At 41.8% G+C, this 16828-nt stretch overlaps 1 protein-coding gene across 1 annotated transcript; it reads right to left on the bottom strand.

The window, feature by feature from the left end:
• Positions 1-859: 859 nt before the first annotated feature.
• On the bottom strand, positions 860-5143 carry LOC126401196 (adhesion G-protein coupled receptor G6-like). Its single transcript, XM_050062314.1, has 8 exons — positions 5138-5143; positions 4910-5041; positions 4759-4771; positions 3804-3901; positions 3607-3728; positions 1741-1935; positions 1116-1399; positions 860-1018 (listed from the first exon to the last, which is right to left on the bottom strand). Exons 1-8 carry the CDS (start codon positions 5141-5143, stop codon positions 900-902), a joined length of 969 nt encoding a protein of 322 aa, XP_049918271.1. The 3' UTR covers positions 860-899.
• Between the last annotated feature and the right edge of the window lie 11685 nt (positions 5144-16828).

Raw genomic sequence — 16828 nt, 5'->3', positions numbered from 1 at the left:
GGTGAACTGCCCCTTTAAGGTTGAACCTGTTATGAACATGTGTATTATTTTAAAAAGAATATTAAATACGTCAGATCTTAATCATATCAGGTACACAGGAACAAATTAGATTAATGGATAACAACACAAACAGTACACAATTCCCAATAACTCCTGGTCATTAACGTAATGCAGTTTGCCAAGATACACTTAACTTATTAAATGGTATAAATGCTAGTTAACTACAGCCATATTTCAGAGAAAAGTTTCAACATAGTGGCGTGCCCTCAGGTCTCTTATCACTATAGGTAGCCATGAGCTCATTTCTTGTTAGCCAGTTAAGACTCCCCGCACAGTGGATACTGCTCTCTGTAGGCACAAGGTAATTATCTGCAGTCACGCAAAGCGTTAGCTGGCTAGCTCGGCCCCCAGCACTGTAAAGAGTGTGAGAGGCAGGACTTCCCTTCACCTTGTTTTTTCTGCATTTTGCCATCTACATTCCATGTGACAACCACATCAGTCATAAAAACATTTGCATGCTGCATTCCAGTGTATGACTGAAAGTTTGATTTAAGAGCTCTGTGATATATTCTAAGTGAATCATAACCTTTACTGCATGTTTCGCAGTGAGTGAGGCAGAGCTTCTGCTGAGTCATCGGCACAAATGATTTCCAGGAGATTACTCCATCTCCTCCGTTCAGCGCTTGACTCATTAGTTATTTGCTCTATGAAGGTAATCCAGATTAGCCGGGTAGTCAGGAAGACTGAGAAACGTTTTTCAAGGAATTTACAAGTGAATCATTCAACAGAGGCTTTGTCTGATTATATGAAATAAAATGCTGCCCTCTTGTGTCTAAAATAATCCCAGCTACAGAGCACTTTCTGTCTACTTGAAAAGCATATATAGCACAAACAGTTTACTACTGCAGAGGTGACACAACTGTTTTTGTTGTAGCTGTGCTGCTGCTGGTGACTGTGAGGGGTCTGTCCACTGGACCAAACTTGCTGGAATTGTAGTAGTAGATGAACAGGAAGAAACCTGCAAAAACAGAATAATTTGATTACAGGTATTAGAAATTTGGACTAAATGAGTCGTAAACTAGACAGTTTGGATACATTTCAAATTTGGAGTCTACCTTGAAACGAGTTGAGGATGGTGAAGATGTAGTAGGAGGGTATGCGCAGAGGGCCGTAGCTGAAGAAAGCAAAAGCCCAGGTGATGCCGAGCAGGAGGAACAGGCCAAAAATGGAGAAAGAGTTGGTCTTGATGGAGTTGTAGTCTTGAGCTTTCCCTGCCTTGGGTTTAAGGAGCATAATCTGGCGCACAGTGAAGACGAATACGCCAAAGGTGAAGATGAACACTAAACCGTAATAACCAATGTTGACGCCCTGGTGGATAACAGCGTCAGGAATCCAGCACCTGAAAATCATGGATAGTGACCCGCTTAGTGACATGAATCTCTTTTTGTGAATAAGAAATGTAACTTAGCAGTCATTAAGATTTGCTTACATTCTTGCTGAATTCCCATCATCGCTGTTAATGACAATGTAATCATATTGTCTCGTGGCGAGAAGAACGATTACCACTACAGCTGGAGTGACTGAGGAGAAAGTGCGCATGTTTTTAATTTGGCTTTTGTGGTTTGATAATGATTGTATCCTTCAACTATGTCAGGTTATGTTCTCTTACCCCATCCTGCGACGCACATCTTTATAATGTAGTATTTGACTTCAGTAGGGACCCTCCAAATATTTAAGTACAAGTGTAGAGCCTGGATGAAAAACCAGCTGAAAGTGGCCAGCATAGTGTAGTGCATGACTGCTGCCACGATCACGCATGCGTTGAAGTTCCCCATCTTGGCAATGGTCTCATTTACCAGGAAGGACAAGTTCAGATTAAACATGGCAACAAAGAGGTTCATCAGGATCTTAGTTGCTTGGCTTGCTTTCCCTTTTCTGTGGATGGAGATAGTGTCATGTCAGCACAAGTTAAAATCAGTTAAAGTGGAAATAGACAACATTGTTTGCTTTAACCTAATATTATGAAGTAAATTTTGATTGCACAACGTAATGGCTATAGAATAATGACACCATCGACGTTAAGATTGGTTTCCTATAAGCCTCGCTTTGACTATGCAGTTCTGTCTTTCACCAGGTATGAAATGAGGGCTCAATTAACTGCATAAATGAAATGTGTCAACCATTGTGAGACTAAAACAGAAAGAGGATAGTGCTTCTCCCCCCTCCCTCTGGTAGCTATATGTAGCTATAGAGACAGAGCGCATTGAAGTCCCGCTCCAGCTGAAGGGGAAAACATTCATCACTCTCTATTGACTTTATATTGCGTCAACTTGTGTCCCTCTCACTTACGTTTGCTAGCAAAATCAGTAAAATGGCCTCAAGCTGCTGTGTGGTGGGAAGCACTACTAACAGGGTAAAGAACCTAGATCTAAACTTTTATAAGCTGCCGAACCGAAAAACTAAACCTTTTAAAGATCCAGTAGGATTTTTTCTTTGGTGTATAATCACCTAAAAATAAGAATCATTGTCTTTTCTTAGAATAAGCTGTCTACGGAGATCGCCATGTTGCACCGCCATTTTTCTACAGTAGCCCAGAACGGACAAACCAACCACTGGCTCTAGACAGGGCCATTCACATTTTCACATTGTTGTGTTCTGCATCTGTAAAAACACAGATTTTTTAACATGAAACTGCTTCATTCGGCATTTTTACCGGTTTAAATCGCTGGGTCTGTTTGTTTTGGAGATGAAGAAACCTATGTCGATAGTTTGGCTCTTGCAGTTAACTTCCTGAATGTCTGGATCAGAAATGAGGTGAGCAGACATTGGCAGGTACTTGGTAGGAGAAACACTGATTTGTGAAACTGCTTTATTCATTGTCATAAGTGGTCGTAATCACCCGGTCCATTTGTTTTGGAGATGAAGAGACCTCTGCGGATAACTGGGTTCCCGGTTAAAACCTCCAGAACAATGAAGACTGAAGGAATTCTAACCTGAGAAGTTTCAGTCAGTTGCAATCTGCAATCTTCACCACTAGATGCCACTAAATCTCCATAATCTTATTTTACACACTGGAACTCTAAGCAAGCAGAGACATGAGGCATCGGCAGATAATGTGAGAATACTGGGATCCTGACATTCAGTAGGCTACATGTGCAGCAAGCATTCTGCTAATTGAAGGTTGAGGTTGAAGCTAACTAGGCTTAACTAGGCTGGTTTTGCTCTTTTTTTTAGGTTAAATGAGGATCTTGCCACGTAATTCATTTAACCAGTTGTGAATATCAAAGTAATTTCACTTCTGGCCATTCACTGGGATTATTTGGGATTATAAGCAGAAGGGACAATGATGCAGGCCGACAATATTGAGCTTGACAAGGTACCTTTCTCTTTCTGGTAGACATAGGGTGCTAAATAATCCTTTGACCTGTTAAAATGTGATGTTTAAGGCTAGCTACTGATGCATATTGTGGCGCCAACTGTTTTCCCCACCAGTAGACGTGGCTTTCAGAGTTTGACGCATTGCACTTTGTCTCTATATCTCTATACCCAGTTACAAAGAGTAGAGTACCAAGCAGCAGGAACCCCCCCCCCCCAGTGGTTCCTTACCTGATAAGAAAATACATGAAGAGAGCCACTGCCAAAAAGAACATCGACAGGCCGCAGCCGACTGACGTGATGTAGGTCAGAGACTTCAAATCTGAAGCGCTTATGTTTCCAGGTGCAGGAGACTGATTTAGAGAAAGTCGTGTTAGGTCGTGTGTGAAACGATGGAACTGGAATGACTTGTAATGCAATCATCTTACCAACAGTATTGCGAAAAATGTCAGGTGAGAGCACTGGCATGTGATGCTGTCGTTGACCACTTTTGTCTCACAGCCATCTGTGATCCAGTTTCCTTTTCCTACAGTACAAAAGCAGGAGATGCTACTGTACTTAAAGTCTTTTTCACATTAATGGCTGAGGGAGGTGTGGCAGAAATTTGTAATTTGTTAAAGGCAGTTTTAAAGTATCAAAAGAATATCTTCATTAGAGATGTTCCAATACCATTTTGTCCTTCGCCATACAGATTGTTATACCTAAAAATGACCAATGAGTACCAATCCAATACCATTGCTTTAAAAAAAAAAGATAGATATAACATGGCTCAGGTTAAACCCTTAACTGCTGGGACTTTCTTGTAGAAAATATTGCTGACATTTTGCTAAAGGCTAACAATACACTATTTACCGGAAATCCATTTTCCTTCACTGCTCTAAAACAGAAGTTGCCAGGGCTGTACAGCACAAATTGCTGCCTAGGGTTCTGTTTTAGAGTGGCGAAGAAGAATACGGTTTTTTTTTTAGGAAAACTGTAAATTCATACGGGTACAAAATACTTTGAAGTTTATTAGTAAATTACGTGGTATTGGATCGTGCTTGGACTTGCATCTTTGCAGATACCTGATCCCGCACTTAAAGCAGTAGTGTAAACATTTTCGTTGCTGGTATTGGTATCGGATCAACTCTAATTTCTACAATACCTTTTCCATCCCATGACCTGCAAGAAGCAATTGATCCATTCTGTATCAGAATAGAAAAAGAAAAATCAGTACACTCATTCTTTCTGTAAGCAATTATTATTGACCTGTTCATATATTGTTTATCTCAGTCATCTCTTTTACCTTCTCCACACTCTTGTAATGAATGTCTATGGTATGTGAGAGATGTGATATTTCTGTTTCCATTTCAATCCCCACTACCTCATCGTTGAAAAAATGACTTTCGGGGTCATCCTGTTAGAAATAACATAAATAGTCATGACAGGCACAGACACAGTCTCAGGCATGGTTGTTATTCTTTTTTTTCTTTTTTTTTATTAAAGTCTAAAAAAATAATGTGCAGCAAGTCTCTCCTTTTTTGACAAGCTTTACCTGATGCATTCCTGGAAAAAGTAGAACTGCAGCAAATGAGCCATTCCTTTTTACTGCCATGGCGATGGCCTCTGTAGGGATTACCACCGATCGAGAGAAGCCCGTCACCGCGCCAGTTTTGTCCTCAATAATCTACAAGAAATCAATGAGGATGATCGTCAGAAAACCTAGGGTGACTTAAATCTATTTTATATATTATTTATTCTTGTATCAAGGCAAATTGCATACATTCATATCACCAGTCATTTTAATGCCAAAGCTGAAGTCGGTTTGATTTTCAAGAGGGAGTTTAGCGATCACCCCTTTAATTTTGCCCATTGTGATGGATGCTGCACTGTGATTGCCCATGTCGTTCAGCAGGGCGGAGAGATTACTCATGACCTTTCTGCGATTAAAAAACATACAAATCATTTATTTCTTTCCAGCAGTCATCATCACAGCTCCTCACAATGCCACACCGAGTAGTAGCAGTTGTATCTATCAGTGTAGCCATCAATAAGTTAGACACTTACGCTGCATTTTCTGGGCTGATGGAGGTGCCATTATTGTCTTCAGTATAGGGCAAAGTAAGAGAAATAGGAGGTGCTTTTCCAGGTGCTTTACATGACTTACATGTCATCTTTTTATCAAAGAATTCAAGATAGTAGTCTGTTTCTGCTAAACCTGCGTATCAAAACACAAACACACATCCATGCTTACAAAAACAGAAACATTACATTTTTACTGCAATTCTCTTTTGGTTCAGTGATAAGATGCTTACTGAGTTATGTTTTAAATAATATAACATTATAAGCTAAAGATAATACCTGTGCAAGCTTCCTCATTATAGCTTGAGGTGTTTCCACAGAGGTCGTCTTGGCTCAATCTAAAATTCTTGACATCTTAAACATATTTAAGCATGACAAGATTAGACATGTACCTTGTCACTGCTCTTAAATGTGTGCTGATATGAAAATAAGAGCTGTGGTAGATTTGCGTTTTACCTTTATCCAAGCATTTGTGAACTTGGAAAAAGAAACCTGTTGAAGAAGAGAGGATGTATAAGGTGATTGGTTAAAAGAGCAAACATCGACTGTGTGTGACTTCTTTTAGTGAAGAACTTTTTTGACCAGTAGGGGGCAGTATCTCACTGCTTCTGTTTTGCAAATATGCACTCTTAAATACAGGCACTGTTTGTGTGAACAGCCTTCACTTGCAAAAATGTCAGTTACATTTTATCTTACATCAGTATCTCTTAATTGTTCGATGAATAAAATGCGTAAAGTGGAGAGGTTACTGGTTGATCTGACTATGTCCAAACCTATGTCTTTCTTTTTTTAAGAATTCATATAGCATGGTGGTTATCAGCAATACCTAAGGACGTGTTGTAGAGCTGCGATGGAGAACAGTTGTATGTCTGATCTGGGGAAGTCATCACTACAATATCTTGCTTGGAAAGAAACGTTTCATTCAGAATCAGTTTGTATTTCTTATGTCCGTCATCACTTATGTTAAAGTGGCAGTCGAACTCCGTTGTGTTACAACAGTCTGAAACACAAACCACAGCATACACACATTCATCAAAGACCAAGAGAAAAAAAACTGGTTATTTGCAGTAGGCTCAAATCAAGCTTATAACTAGGCAACTGTACCTGCATGCTGTGTTGTGTTCAGGATATTGAAGCAGAGTTTAGTCCCACTGGCATTTTTATAGACAGCCTCTGAAATGTAATGTTAAAGAACTGTTTACTCTGAATTGTCTATTAAACCTTTAGTAGAGGACCATTATCCTTTGACAATGTTGTCAAGCTTACTTGATGGAAAACGACTGACAGTCGTCTGTTTAGTACTGACAAACAGCACATTTTTGTGTGTGCAGGTGTTATTTGTGTCTGTAAAAAACAAAACAAATTGACAAATGTAACATATACACTAATCTGTAGAAGACGCGGCAAATCGTGTTGAGAAATACTGATTCATTTCAAGTTAGCCTTCGTTAAACGTACTCACCTGGGCAATGAGATCTGCTGTTGTTGACGAACATCCCACAGAGCAGGATTGCTACAAACATCCAGCGATGCTTCACAACCCATGGTAGCATCCTGAAGAATACGGACAATGCGCAGTAGATTATTAGGGATTATCTGAACACAACCTTAAGATAAATCACCTAAGTGTTTTCCTAAGCTTCCATTACCTGAGCGAGGTGATTTTCTGCATTGCCACTCTCAACAGTGCCTCACATCCACCTTACAGTCATCACATGTTGTTGAAAGATATACCTGTGATGTTCCTCTAGCCTAATTTACCTTGCAAATAAAGCATGTCCACCTCTCACAGCACATATTGTGTCCGTTTCTCAGTAAACAGCTGTCAGCAGGCCACATTTAGAAATGGGCTGGACTGACGTGTCACTGTAAGCTGCCGAAACCATCTTCCACATTTGGGGAGTTAGGAAATAAACTTGAAATTACTGTACATTGCTTTTACCATAAGAACACCAACCATTACAAGAACTTGCAGTGTGATCCTAATGTTCTTCATTTGATTTTGTTTCTCAAAAATATGTCTTTGTATTCACGTGACAGAAAGGATACAGTAGTGAAATAAGAACGTTTTTAAGCAAATAGCTCACTCCTGGACTTACTCATTCATTGTGCTATTACACCACATGAAAGAGCTAGGGATTGACAACCCGCTGTTCCAGACTGAAATATCTAAATAAATATTGGATGACTTGCCATGAAATTTGTACAGACACTCGTGGTTCCTAAAGGATGAATCCTGCTTTGACCAGCCTTCGACTTTTCTTCTGCCGTCACCGTGACATTGACATTTGTGAGTCTGAGTGAAATGTCCAACCCTGTCCCATGCTAACTCGTCAAAGACCACCGCTTTGTGAGTGGACCTAAACATCAATATATGACATGCTAGGTACCCTCCTGCGTCAGTTGTGGACCTTAACAGATGGCGTCTCAATTGACGTTTTGTTACATGCATTAGCTGTGTCTCAATTCAGGGGCTGCAGCCTTTGAAGGACACGGCCTTAGCAGTCTACGTCGACCACGTCCATTGAAGACCACATAAGCCAAGCCAAACGGTCTCCGAAATGGGACTGCATAGGATTTCTTGGTTGCATCATCAGTTGTTCTTGCCCCGGGTCCATGTCATTGGTTCGACAGCCCATTGGTTCGACATCCCATTAGTCCAACTGTCCGCGGTGCTGAATGGCTTGCGGCAGGCGTATGGTGCGCCGCGACCGGCTTGAGGCGGAGCAGGCTCACGGCTTATGAGTTTGTCACTTTCTTTTTCATTTTAACCCATACCATGGTCTTTTCCTGACCCTAACCAAGTGGTTTTTGTGCCTAAACCTAACCAGACCTTAACCACAGGGCATCATGATGATTTCGGAACGGACTTTGGAACAATGAGTTTAATATGGTCGGAACAATGGGATGTCGAACCAATGGGCTGTTGAACCAATGGGCAGTTCCCCTTGCCCTGACCCATTAGCGTTCCTGTTACCTAGCAACCAGCTGCGCGTAACAAAAGAAGGCGTAAGCTAGTAGTTAGCCCTAAATCATGGACCCAGAGATTATTATATATACATATATATTTTATTTAATACTTGAGGAGATGATTCACTGCCAGAGACACTGCTGTTTGATAAAATTTCAGGCTGATGGATGACCGTTTTTAGGTAAACTTATTAAATCATGAATGTTTAAGCTGTGTGCTTTTAGCTAATAGTAATGTTAACAACAGTTAACCATTAGCTAGTTAACGAGGGAGGCTCAGTTGAAGTTTTAGAGTCCTCACATCCCTTGCGGAGATCCAAGGGGAGAGGGGGTAGCAACACAATGGAGGCTGACGGCGCCCCAGATTCAAACGTCCAAAAACACATAATTGAAACAAAATATCTCCATACTGCTTGTCCGTAGTGATCCAAGTGAAACAAAATATCTCCATACTGCTTGTCCGTAGTGATCCAAGTGTCCTGAAGCCCCGACATAAAATGTTTTTTGGAAAAACGTCATTTGAACTCTGTTTTTAGCCTCATTGTAGCCTACAGCTCTAATATATAACTGCCTCTCTGTACACCGCGCTCACGTATGCGCGCTTGTGTGGTTTCAATTACGGACGTTTGAATCTGGGGTGCCGTCAGCCTCCATTAGGTGGAGTTGTGTGGCTACCCCTCTCCCCTGGGATCTCCGCAAGGGATGTGAGGACTCTAAAACTTCACCTGAGCCTCCCTCGGCATATGGGTGAGAAGATAATGGCTGAATTTTCATTTTTGGGTGCACTATCCCTTTAAATTTTGCTTTGTTAGTGTGCGACTATGGAGTCTTAGAGTAAGGTAAGACTAAATGAGAACACCTGGGTTAGGCCCCATTACTGTATCTGAAGTACGAGCACACGCTGTTGGTCTCATGGTGCCCATGAAAACCCAGAATGGAATCTTGAGACCAAACAATGGCAGAGGCCAATGTAACCACAAGGGCAGTGCAACAAATTCAGGTGAGACACCTTTATAATGAGCAGTATTTAATATTTCTAATATTCATTTTTTTAAGTAATGCTTATATTGAGTGATGTCCGCCTTTATAGACTCTGTGGAAGAACCTCAAATGTCAGAGGATTTCGTGAACATCAAATATCTGAAGGAGGAACTTGAAATGAAAATGAGAGGTTGCATTGTAAACAAAGCTGGCGGAGAGAGCTATGATCCAGCCACAATAAACATTATCATTTGTAAACAAATAAATGTTTTGTCATTTGGATATTCATGAGTGTTATTATTTTAATCACATTTTAAACCAGCCTTGGTTTAGCAACTCATTTAATTCTGCTGCACACTTTTAATTTTGTACAGTATGAACAGTATCAAAGCAAAAATAAGCCATACTAAATGCATTCAATTTAAATGCATCTCATCTATCTGAAGTGCTGAGCTGTGAAAGCATCATCACTAAAGTACATCAATATATTAGATCCAATCAACAAGTACTCGTCTGGCTGGCCTCTGTATTGCATGTTGGTCTTCATTTACATATTTCAATTAGTAGTCCATGCTCTCTCACAAACTTTGTTAAGCAGAACTTAAAACTGCCTCCTTGGAGGGTTCATTTAAGATTCAGTTAGTCCTACAGTAGCGTTGATCCTCCCTCTTGCAACCAGCTTAGTTTAACCCAGAACAGGCTAAATCTAACACTATTTTAGGATATGTCAGTGCGAGTCCCTTTAAGTTAAGAGAGCTTAAATGATCATTTTAGTGCGGCACTAGGCTAAAGCTTTGTTTTTACATTGATTTTCTTAAGTTTGGGCAAAAAAAAGTCCCTGGTTGGCTTTAGGAAGACACATCATGGTTTGGCTTAAAATTAGTAAGGTTCTCACTAATCTTATGTCAGTAGCGTAGCATGCTACACATACCAGTACACTAAGTTGTTATTAAAATAACACCACTGACTTTTTGTTTCACACAGGAAACAAACTGTGGGCTCCCGGCTGAAAGTAAGGTGTTTGTTGTTCCTAGATAGACCATCTTGTTCTTTATACTGTGGTAGTTGCCGGCAGTGTCAGAAATAGCTGCTTCCTGGTGTGAATCAAGCTCTGTTCGCACTGATATCACATACAGAGCTGTGTGTGTTTGTGTGTGTGGCTCTGCTTGTCTCTCTTGCTCTCTGTTTAGATACAACTGACAAATATGTGGAAGCATGGGGTGCATATTCTATCATTTATCATAGTCAGATAATTTAAATCATATTTAATATACACTTTATATCACGTACAGTACATTTTCAGTGCGTTGTCTTGCCAGATTCGCTTGCAGCTCGCAGAAAAAATAGACTATTGCTGCCGGCCTGGAAGCTTGGCATCGTGCCACGTCCAGTGTGAATGGCCCTGTCTGTTAGCATGAGCCCTGAAAGCAAGACGGCAATGCTTCAAAGAAAATCGGCGCACTTCACGGCGCTTCTATGTCCAGTGTGAATGTGGCGTCATTCCAGTGTGAAAGGTGCCTCTGTACATCAATATCCCAGACAAAGTGGCGGTATTTGATGAGCTGGGAGTGTGAGCAGGCCCGAAATGTCGTTACTGATGACTTCTATATAGTTTGTAAACAAATACCTGAAAAACTGATGATATTTCCATCAGCCTCAGCTGTGTTGTGAACATCCGTGTTCAACTCTAAGCATGTTACATGCTAAACTAAAATGGTGAACATGGTATAAATATTACACCTGCTTGGCACCAGCATGTTAGCGTCACGACTCAGCTTACAGCACTGCCTCACAGTGCCTCTAGCATGTCTGTAGACTCTGTATACATGTGCTTTCCTTTTCAGAGTCACAGGAGAGGCGAGAAGAAAAAGACTTGTCAAAAAAATAGACGTGTCTATTCGTGTCTAATTAAAAAAAAGTACCGACTAAACGTTAAAGAGATAAAAGATGTGAAGCTACAGCCAGCAGCCAGTTAACTTGGCTTAACATAAAGACTGACCCAGGGTAACAACCTCATCCAAAAGTAAAGAAAACTAACACACTGTATCGTGTTTGTCCATTGTTTCAAACTCATGTGGCACAGAAAAGCATTTCTCAAACCTACAAAACTTGTGGTGTAACCAGTAATGCAAGGTGACGTCTGAACATGATGTCTGATGTTTGAACATTTCAATCAATATACTCTACATCAGATGGTGCTGGAACATCCTGATGAAGCAGTGGAATCTAAGGGAAAGTTTTATGAAAATGCTGTCAGCCTTATATTTCATTCTTTTTATATGACGCATGCTGTCTCGGTTTTTGTCATAACACAAGATCACAAATTGTGTTTGATGCTCACCTGATGCGTAATGGAACATCCTTCTTTGTTTAGTCATACAGTAAAAGGGTGAACTTGTATACTGTAGAATTATGTGATGCAAATGGAGTAAACAAATTACCGCCACAGCCTGCCCAGTAAGGAAATTCAATAGTGTGGTGGTAAAAAAAAAAGAAAAACAGTTTGCATTCTAGTGCTGATATGCAATGATAGCCCTCATATGCTCATACGTAACTGTCTACAGCAACAGTGGCCCGTTTGTGTTCTTATGTTATCCAGTAAATAGCGTCATAGGACTGACTGGGACAGGGATGAAGTAGGTGGATTAAGGTTGAGTGTGAGGTCTGAAAATGTGTTGATGCTGCCCCCTGGTGAAACCTGGACTGCTAATACTCCTGGTATGTTTCCTGACACCATTTATGATAGTATTAAATATACAAGCCTACCTTTTTTGTTTTAATCATCACTGGCTCAAAACATGAGAGACCTGAACAAATAGCACTGTAGATAAACAACACTGCGAATGACCATAAATTGACGGATGACAGAGCCTTTAGAGGAACAGCTCGAGCTCCTCTGTGGTTGTTAACAGGTTGATAATGTCGTTACAGCCAGCCTGCTAGCCTGCTAAGGCAATTACCGCCCCAACAGCAGCACTAAACACATTTAAGACCCGATTGCAGGCTGGATAGGCCTGCTTGGATTCATTGATGGAGTTTTTATTGACAGTTTGGAGTTAACTCGGCGTACTGAACCATGTGGTCAGTCTGGTGATGTCATTGTTATCTTCATTAATGCCTGTATGTGGTCATTGGCTGGTTGTTAATGCTTCATAATGTGGGCAGGTGAGAAAGCAAACTTCTCCCTCCATTAAACAGTTATTTAAGTGCTAATTGAACAGCCATTAAATGCTTGTAGTCGGTGAATGAAGTGATTTGTGTATTGCTGTTACTGGCACTCATCAATAAATAAGTCAGTGTTTCCTGGTGTGAGGTCGAAGATAATTAAAGCTGTTTCTTAGCTCTGCACTGCAGGCTCTTCGCTGTGTTGTTGTTGTTGTTTTCAGGAGGAATTTTCCTGGTGGTTTGTTGCACGACGCTGTGAGGATAGAGCCAAGGGCTCGGTGCCGTATGGCAGATGAATATTTGATGGCCCCTAATGGAGCCTGCGCCCTCATGCCGTAGCTCTGTTTTTCCCACCACGCACTGCACAGGACTGTGGTGGAGCAATGTGGTCGGCCTCCATTTTGGCGCTTCCCTGGTGAATTTGGTTGCCTGTCTTGCCATGCCAAACAACAGCTGCCTGTGATTTCATCATACCGGTTGGGAGGGGGCTAGCAACGAAGCTTACCAGGCAGACAACTGGTAGTGATGCTGAAGCTCCGACACGATGCACCAGATCGACTACCCTGTACACCCAACCCTCACATGCAGCTGTATCCCTGCACCCTGTGCGTGAACTCATCATCACCAAGGTCAACAGATCACCTGCTATCTATGACCCGGGGACAGCTTCATGTTACACATCATCACATACATCTGGATACATGTGTCAATATTTGTGTCCACTGGGTATAAAACATTGTCGGCATCAATCCTGTTGAGGAGATTAAGATCTTAACTCAGGAGCGATATGACCCAGCCTGTCGTTCCAATTAGAAAAGTGGCAGTGAGGCAGTGCAGCTATGTATTTGCCTGGTGACCTCATCCTCCATACAGCACAATCCATAACTATCTGACAGAGAGTTACCTCCCACTAATGTTTCACTATTAGTGTAAATGGATCTCGCACTCAGTGTTCGGGAGTCTTTCGATGATGGGTGTGAGGAAAAGGAGGAGTGGGCTCGGCCTTGTGCTGGAATGTGGGATATCAGAGGTTGTGTGTGTGTGTTGAGTGTGTGTTGGAGGCACCTGTTTATGCTGTCTTTGCATGTTTGAGCCTGTATACACTCACAAAATCACAGCTGCCCCTCACATTACACAGCTATTTCTGATCTGCTCAGTCAGCCAGAGGCTTCCAGGGGGACAGAGGGGTCAACACTTTCTCCTCTGGTTAATAACACACACACACACACACACACACACACACACACACACACACACACACACACACAGGCATGTAAAGCGACCACACATCAAAGCTTATCCTTTTGTGTTATCTTTAAATAAACAGTGTGTAAGATTTAGGGGGATTTAGTGGCATCTAGTGGCGAGGATTGAAGTTGCAACCAGCTGAAACTACTCCAAGTTAGTTCCTTCAATGTTCACAGTTCAGGAGGTTTTTACCAGGAACCGAATTATCCGCAGAAGTCTCTTCTTATCCTAAACAAATGGACCTGGCATTTAAACCATTAAAAACACTGAATAAAGCAGTTTCACATGAAAAAATCTGATGCTCGAGGGCTTCTCACTATGGTGGCCAATGTGAAAACATGAATGGCCGGATCTAGAGCCAGTGTTTGGTTTGTCCATTCTAGACTACTGTAGAAGTGTGCAGACACCGTGGACAAGGACCCAATCTCTATGTAGAGATAAACAGCTCAAGCTAAGGTAACAGAAGCACAACAATTCTTATTTTCAGGTGATTATACACTAAAGAAAACATACTCAATATATTATATTCAATTTCTGCCACTATATCCCTCCTAAATCCTACACACTGAACCTTTAAATGTGCAGTACAGTGTGCCTGACTCTTTGTTCACCGTGGACTGTGTGTGACTCTGCACACCATGACTGATGTGGTGGAGTGTTGAGCTCACCGATTGCTTTACAGCCTTTATATAAAACCCGATCGGCATGCGGCTAAAGTATTTCACATTACAGATATAAATCAGTTTAATGCAGCTTGGTCGCTCTTCGATTACCTGACTATAACACAGCACCCTGCCTGTGGTCTTTCTACAATTGTTTTGTGTCAAAAGAAAAATATGGAGTCACATAATTTATGAACTGTGGAGATTCTGAATAGCAAAAGAAAAAAACAAGCGGTCGAATTTCTCACATTAATTTTTCATCACTTCTCCTTTACAAGGTCACAGGTAGCACCCTATACTGGCCGCTGCTGTGCCTCCCTCCCCAACCCTCCACCGCCTGACCAAACGAACAACAAAAACATGGACAGACGAACACTGTAAGTGTCTGAAGTGGAACGTCTTTGTGGTTGACAGAAAGGCGTTCGTCACCATCCTAGAATTACAGTAGGCTCGCTCACGGTAACCTTGGCCAGGGAAGGGACTTGTGATTTAAGATCTTTACTGCTTTTGACTGCGGTGCCCATTATGACAATGAAAACAAAAACAGAGAATACACTGTTGCTCATCAATGTCAGTTTCCACTAATCCCATCCTGTTTTCATGAATTGCACCAGATACGGTCTCATTGCATCAATGAGACACACAAAGTATGGATGGCACTATCTTGACACACGGACCTTGCCATCATCTGCTTAATTTTAAACACATCCATACACCCATCCCCTCCAATCACCCACCCACCAGATTTTCAAGCATACTATGACATCACCAGTCTGCAGCTTGTCCCTGAGGCGCCTCGCCATGACATCAGCGTCTGCACCCAGGCGGGGGGTGTCTCTCTCCTCCTCATGACCCAATAACTTACCTCTTCTTGCCGGTCAGCGACCCCAGTACAGTAACCTTATCCCAGACCTCGAGCTCCACACCGCGGGGGGGTTAATAAGGCAGAGCAAGGTGAGGAGAGAGAAGAAGTGAGGACTGAAGTGCGGGGAGGGGGGGGGGGGGCAATGGTCAGTTAATCTCTTTTCAGGTGTGGAGGCCACACTGAGGTGTGAAGGGCCTGGGAGGGAGCCAGAGGGATCAAGATTACAAACCTTGGAACCATGTAACAATAGAGGTGTGAACTAGGAGAGGAGTCTCAGAGGAGTGTGAAAAGCAGGGGAATAAAAGGAAGGCAATGAGGAAGTGCAGATGAGGAGGGGTCACTGGGAGGTCTGCTGAGAGCGGTGGGCACATGAGAAAGACTTACAAGTTTGTTTTGATATTTGGAAGGGTCATAAGGTTGTCTTTTTGTTCCTTGTAGTTTCACCTTTTTGTGAAAATGTCTGAGAGATTTCAGTTTAAGATTTATGTAAAAGACAGAAAACACAAGGGGAATGCTAATCCATTATATTCTCCTAAACGTCACCGCAGTTATCAATTTGTTCAAGCACAGTTGACCACATCCCCTCATTCTGTCTCTAAAATACCCCCATAGGTAAGACAGGGGTGCAAATAAAGAAAGGAATGATCTCACTGTGGGAAACGCCTACAGATCCACTTTCATTATGAATTGACGATTTCATCACACAGTGGTAGAGTTACACTCTGTATGTGTGGCAGACATGATACTTCAAGGCAGTTTGACTGAAATGATTCTTTGTGGTGTGGTGCTACCTTACAAAACGTACATTATAAGTGCTTTGTGGTTAGTCGCTGTCTTTTACACGGGCTGTTCAGTCTAGCCTGTTCTAGTAGTCATAGTAATACTGACTCTGCAGCTTTGTGCACTTGGAGAGGCAAATTCACACAAAAAATGATCATGGCTGCTGAGAGCACCACGAATTGCCTATCACTTGCAACCGCTACCTGCTCAGTCTCAAGGTCTGATTCACAGAAAATATTGCACTAATGCTATTACAGCACGAACACAGCCATTAAGTTCTTCACCTGAGTGCAATTTCCCCCTTTTTTGAGGGCAAAACAAATTTTCTGACCGACTAGGTGCAGAGGCATTCCTCAAAAATCCATGCAAGGAATTTAAACATGACAGGGAACCAGGTCAGTGCAGATGTGACACGCCTCATAAATGTGCTCCAGTTAGCAACCCTCTGAAGACACAACTAATTTCACTGTAATTGCATGTGGCTGTTAGCACTGATCTTTGTGAATTGGACTGTTTTTTGCAGTGAGGCTCATTTGCATAGAAAGGGGGAAATTTTGCACCAAATATATGCATATTACCTAATTTGAATAACTAGCACAGGAGCACTGAGATGCTGTTTCCTTTCTGTCACAGTTAGGGATGCATTGCACCTTTTGAAGGTGCTTTGAGAATTAAGGCCTGTGGACACCAAATTTGCATCCAGTAAAAATTGTTCTGCACT

The sequence above is a fragment of the Epinephelus moara genome, chromosome 14 (genome assembly GCF_006386435.1).
Source record: "Epinephelus moara isolate mb chromosome 14, YSFRI_EMoa_1.0, whole genome shotgun sequence".
NCBI lineage: Eukaryota > Metazoa > Chordata > Actinopteri > Perciformes > Serranidae > Epinephelus > Epinephelus moara.
This window is presented reverse-complemented; position numbering and strand designations above follow the sequence as displayed.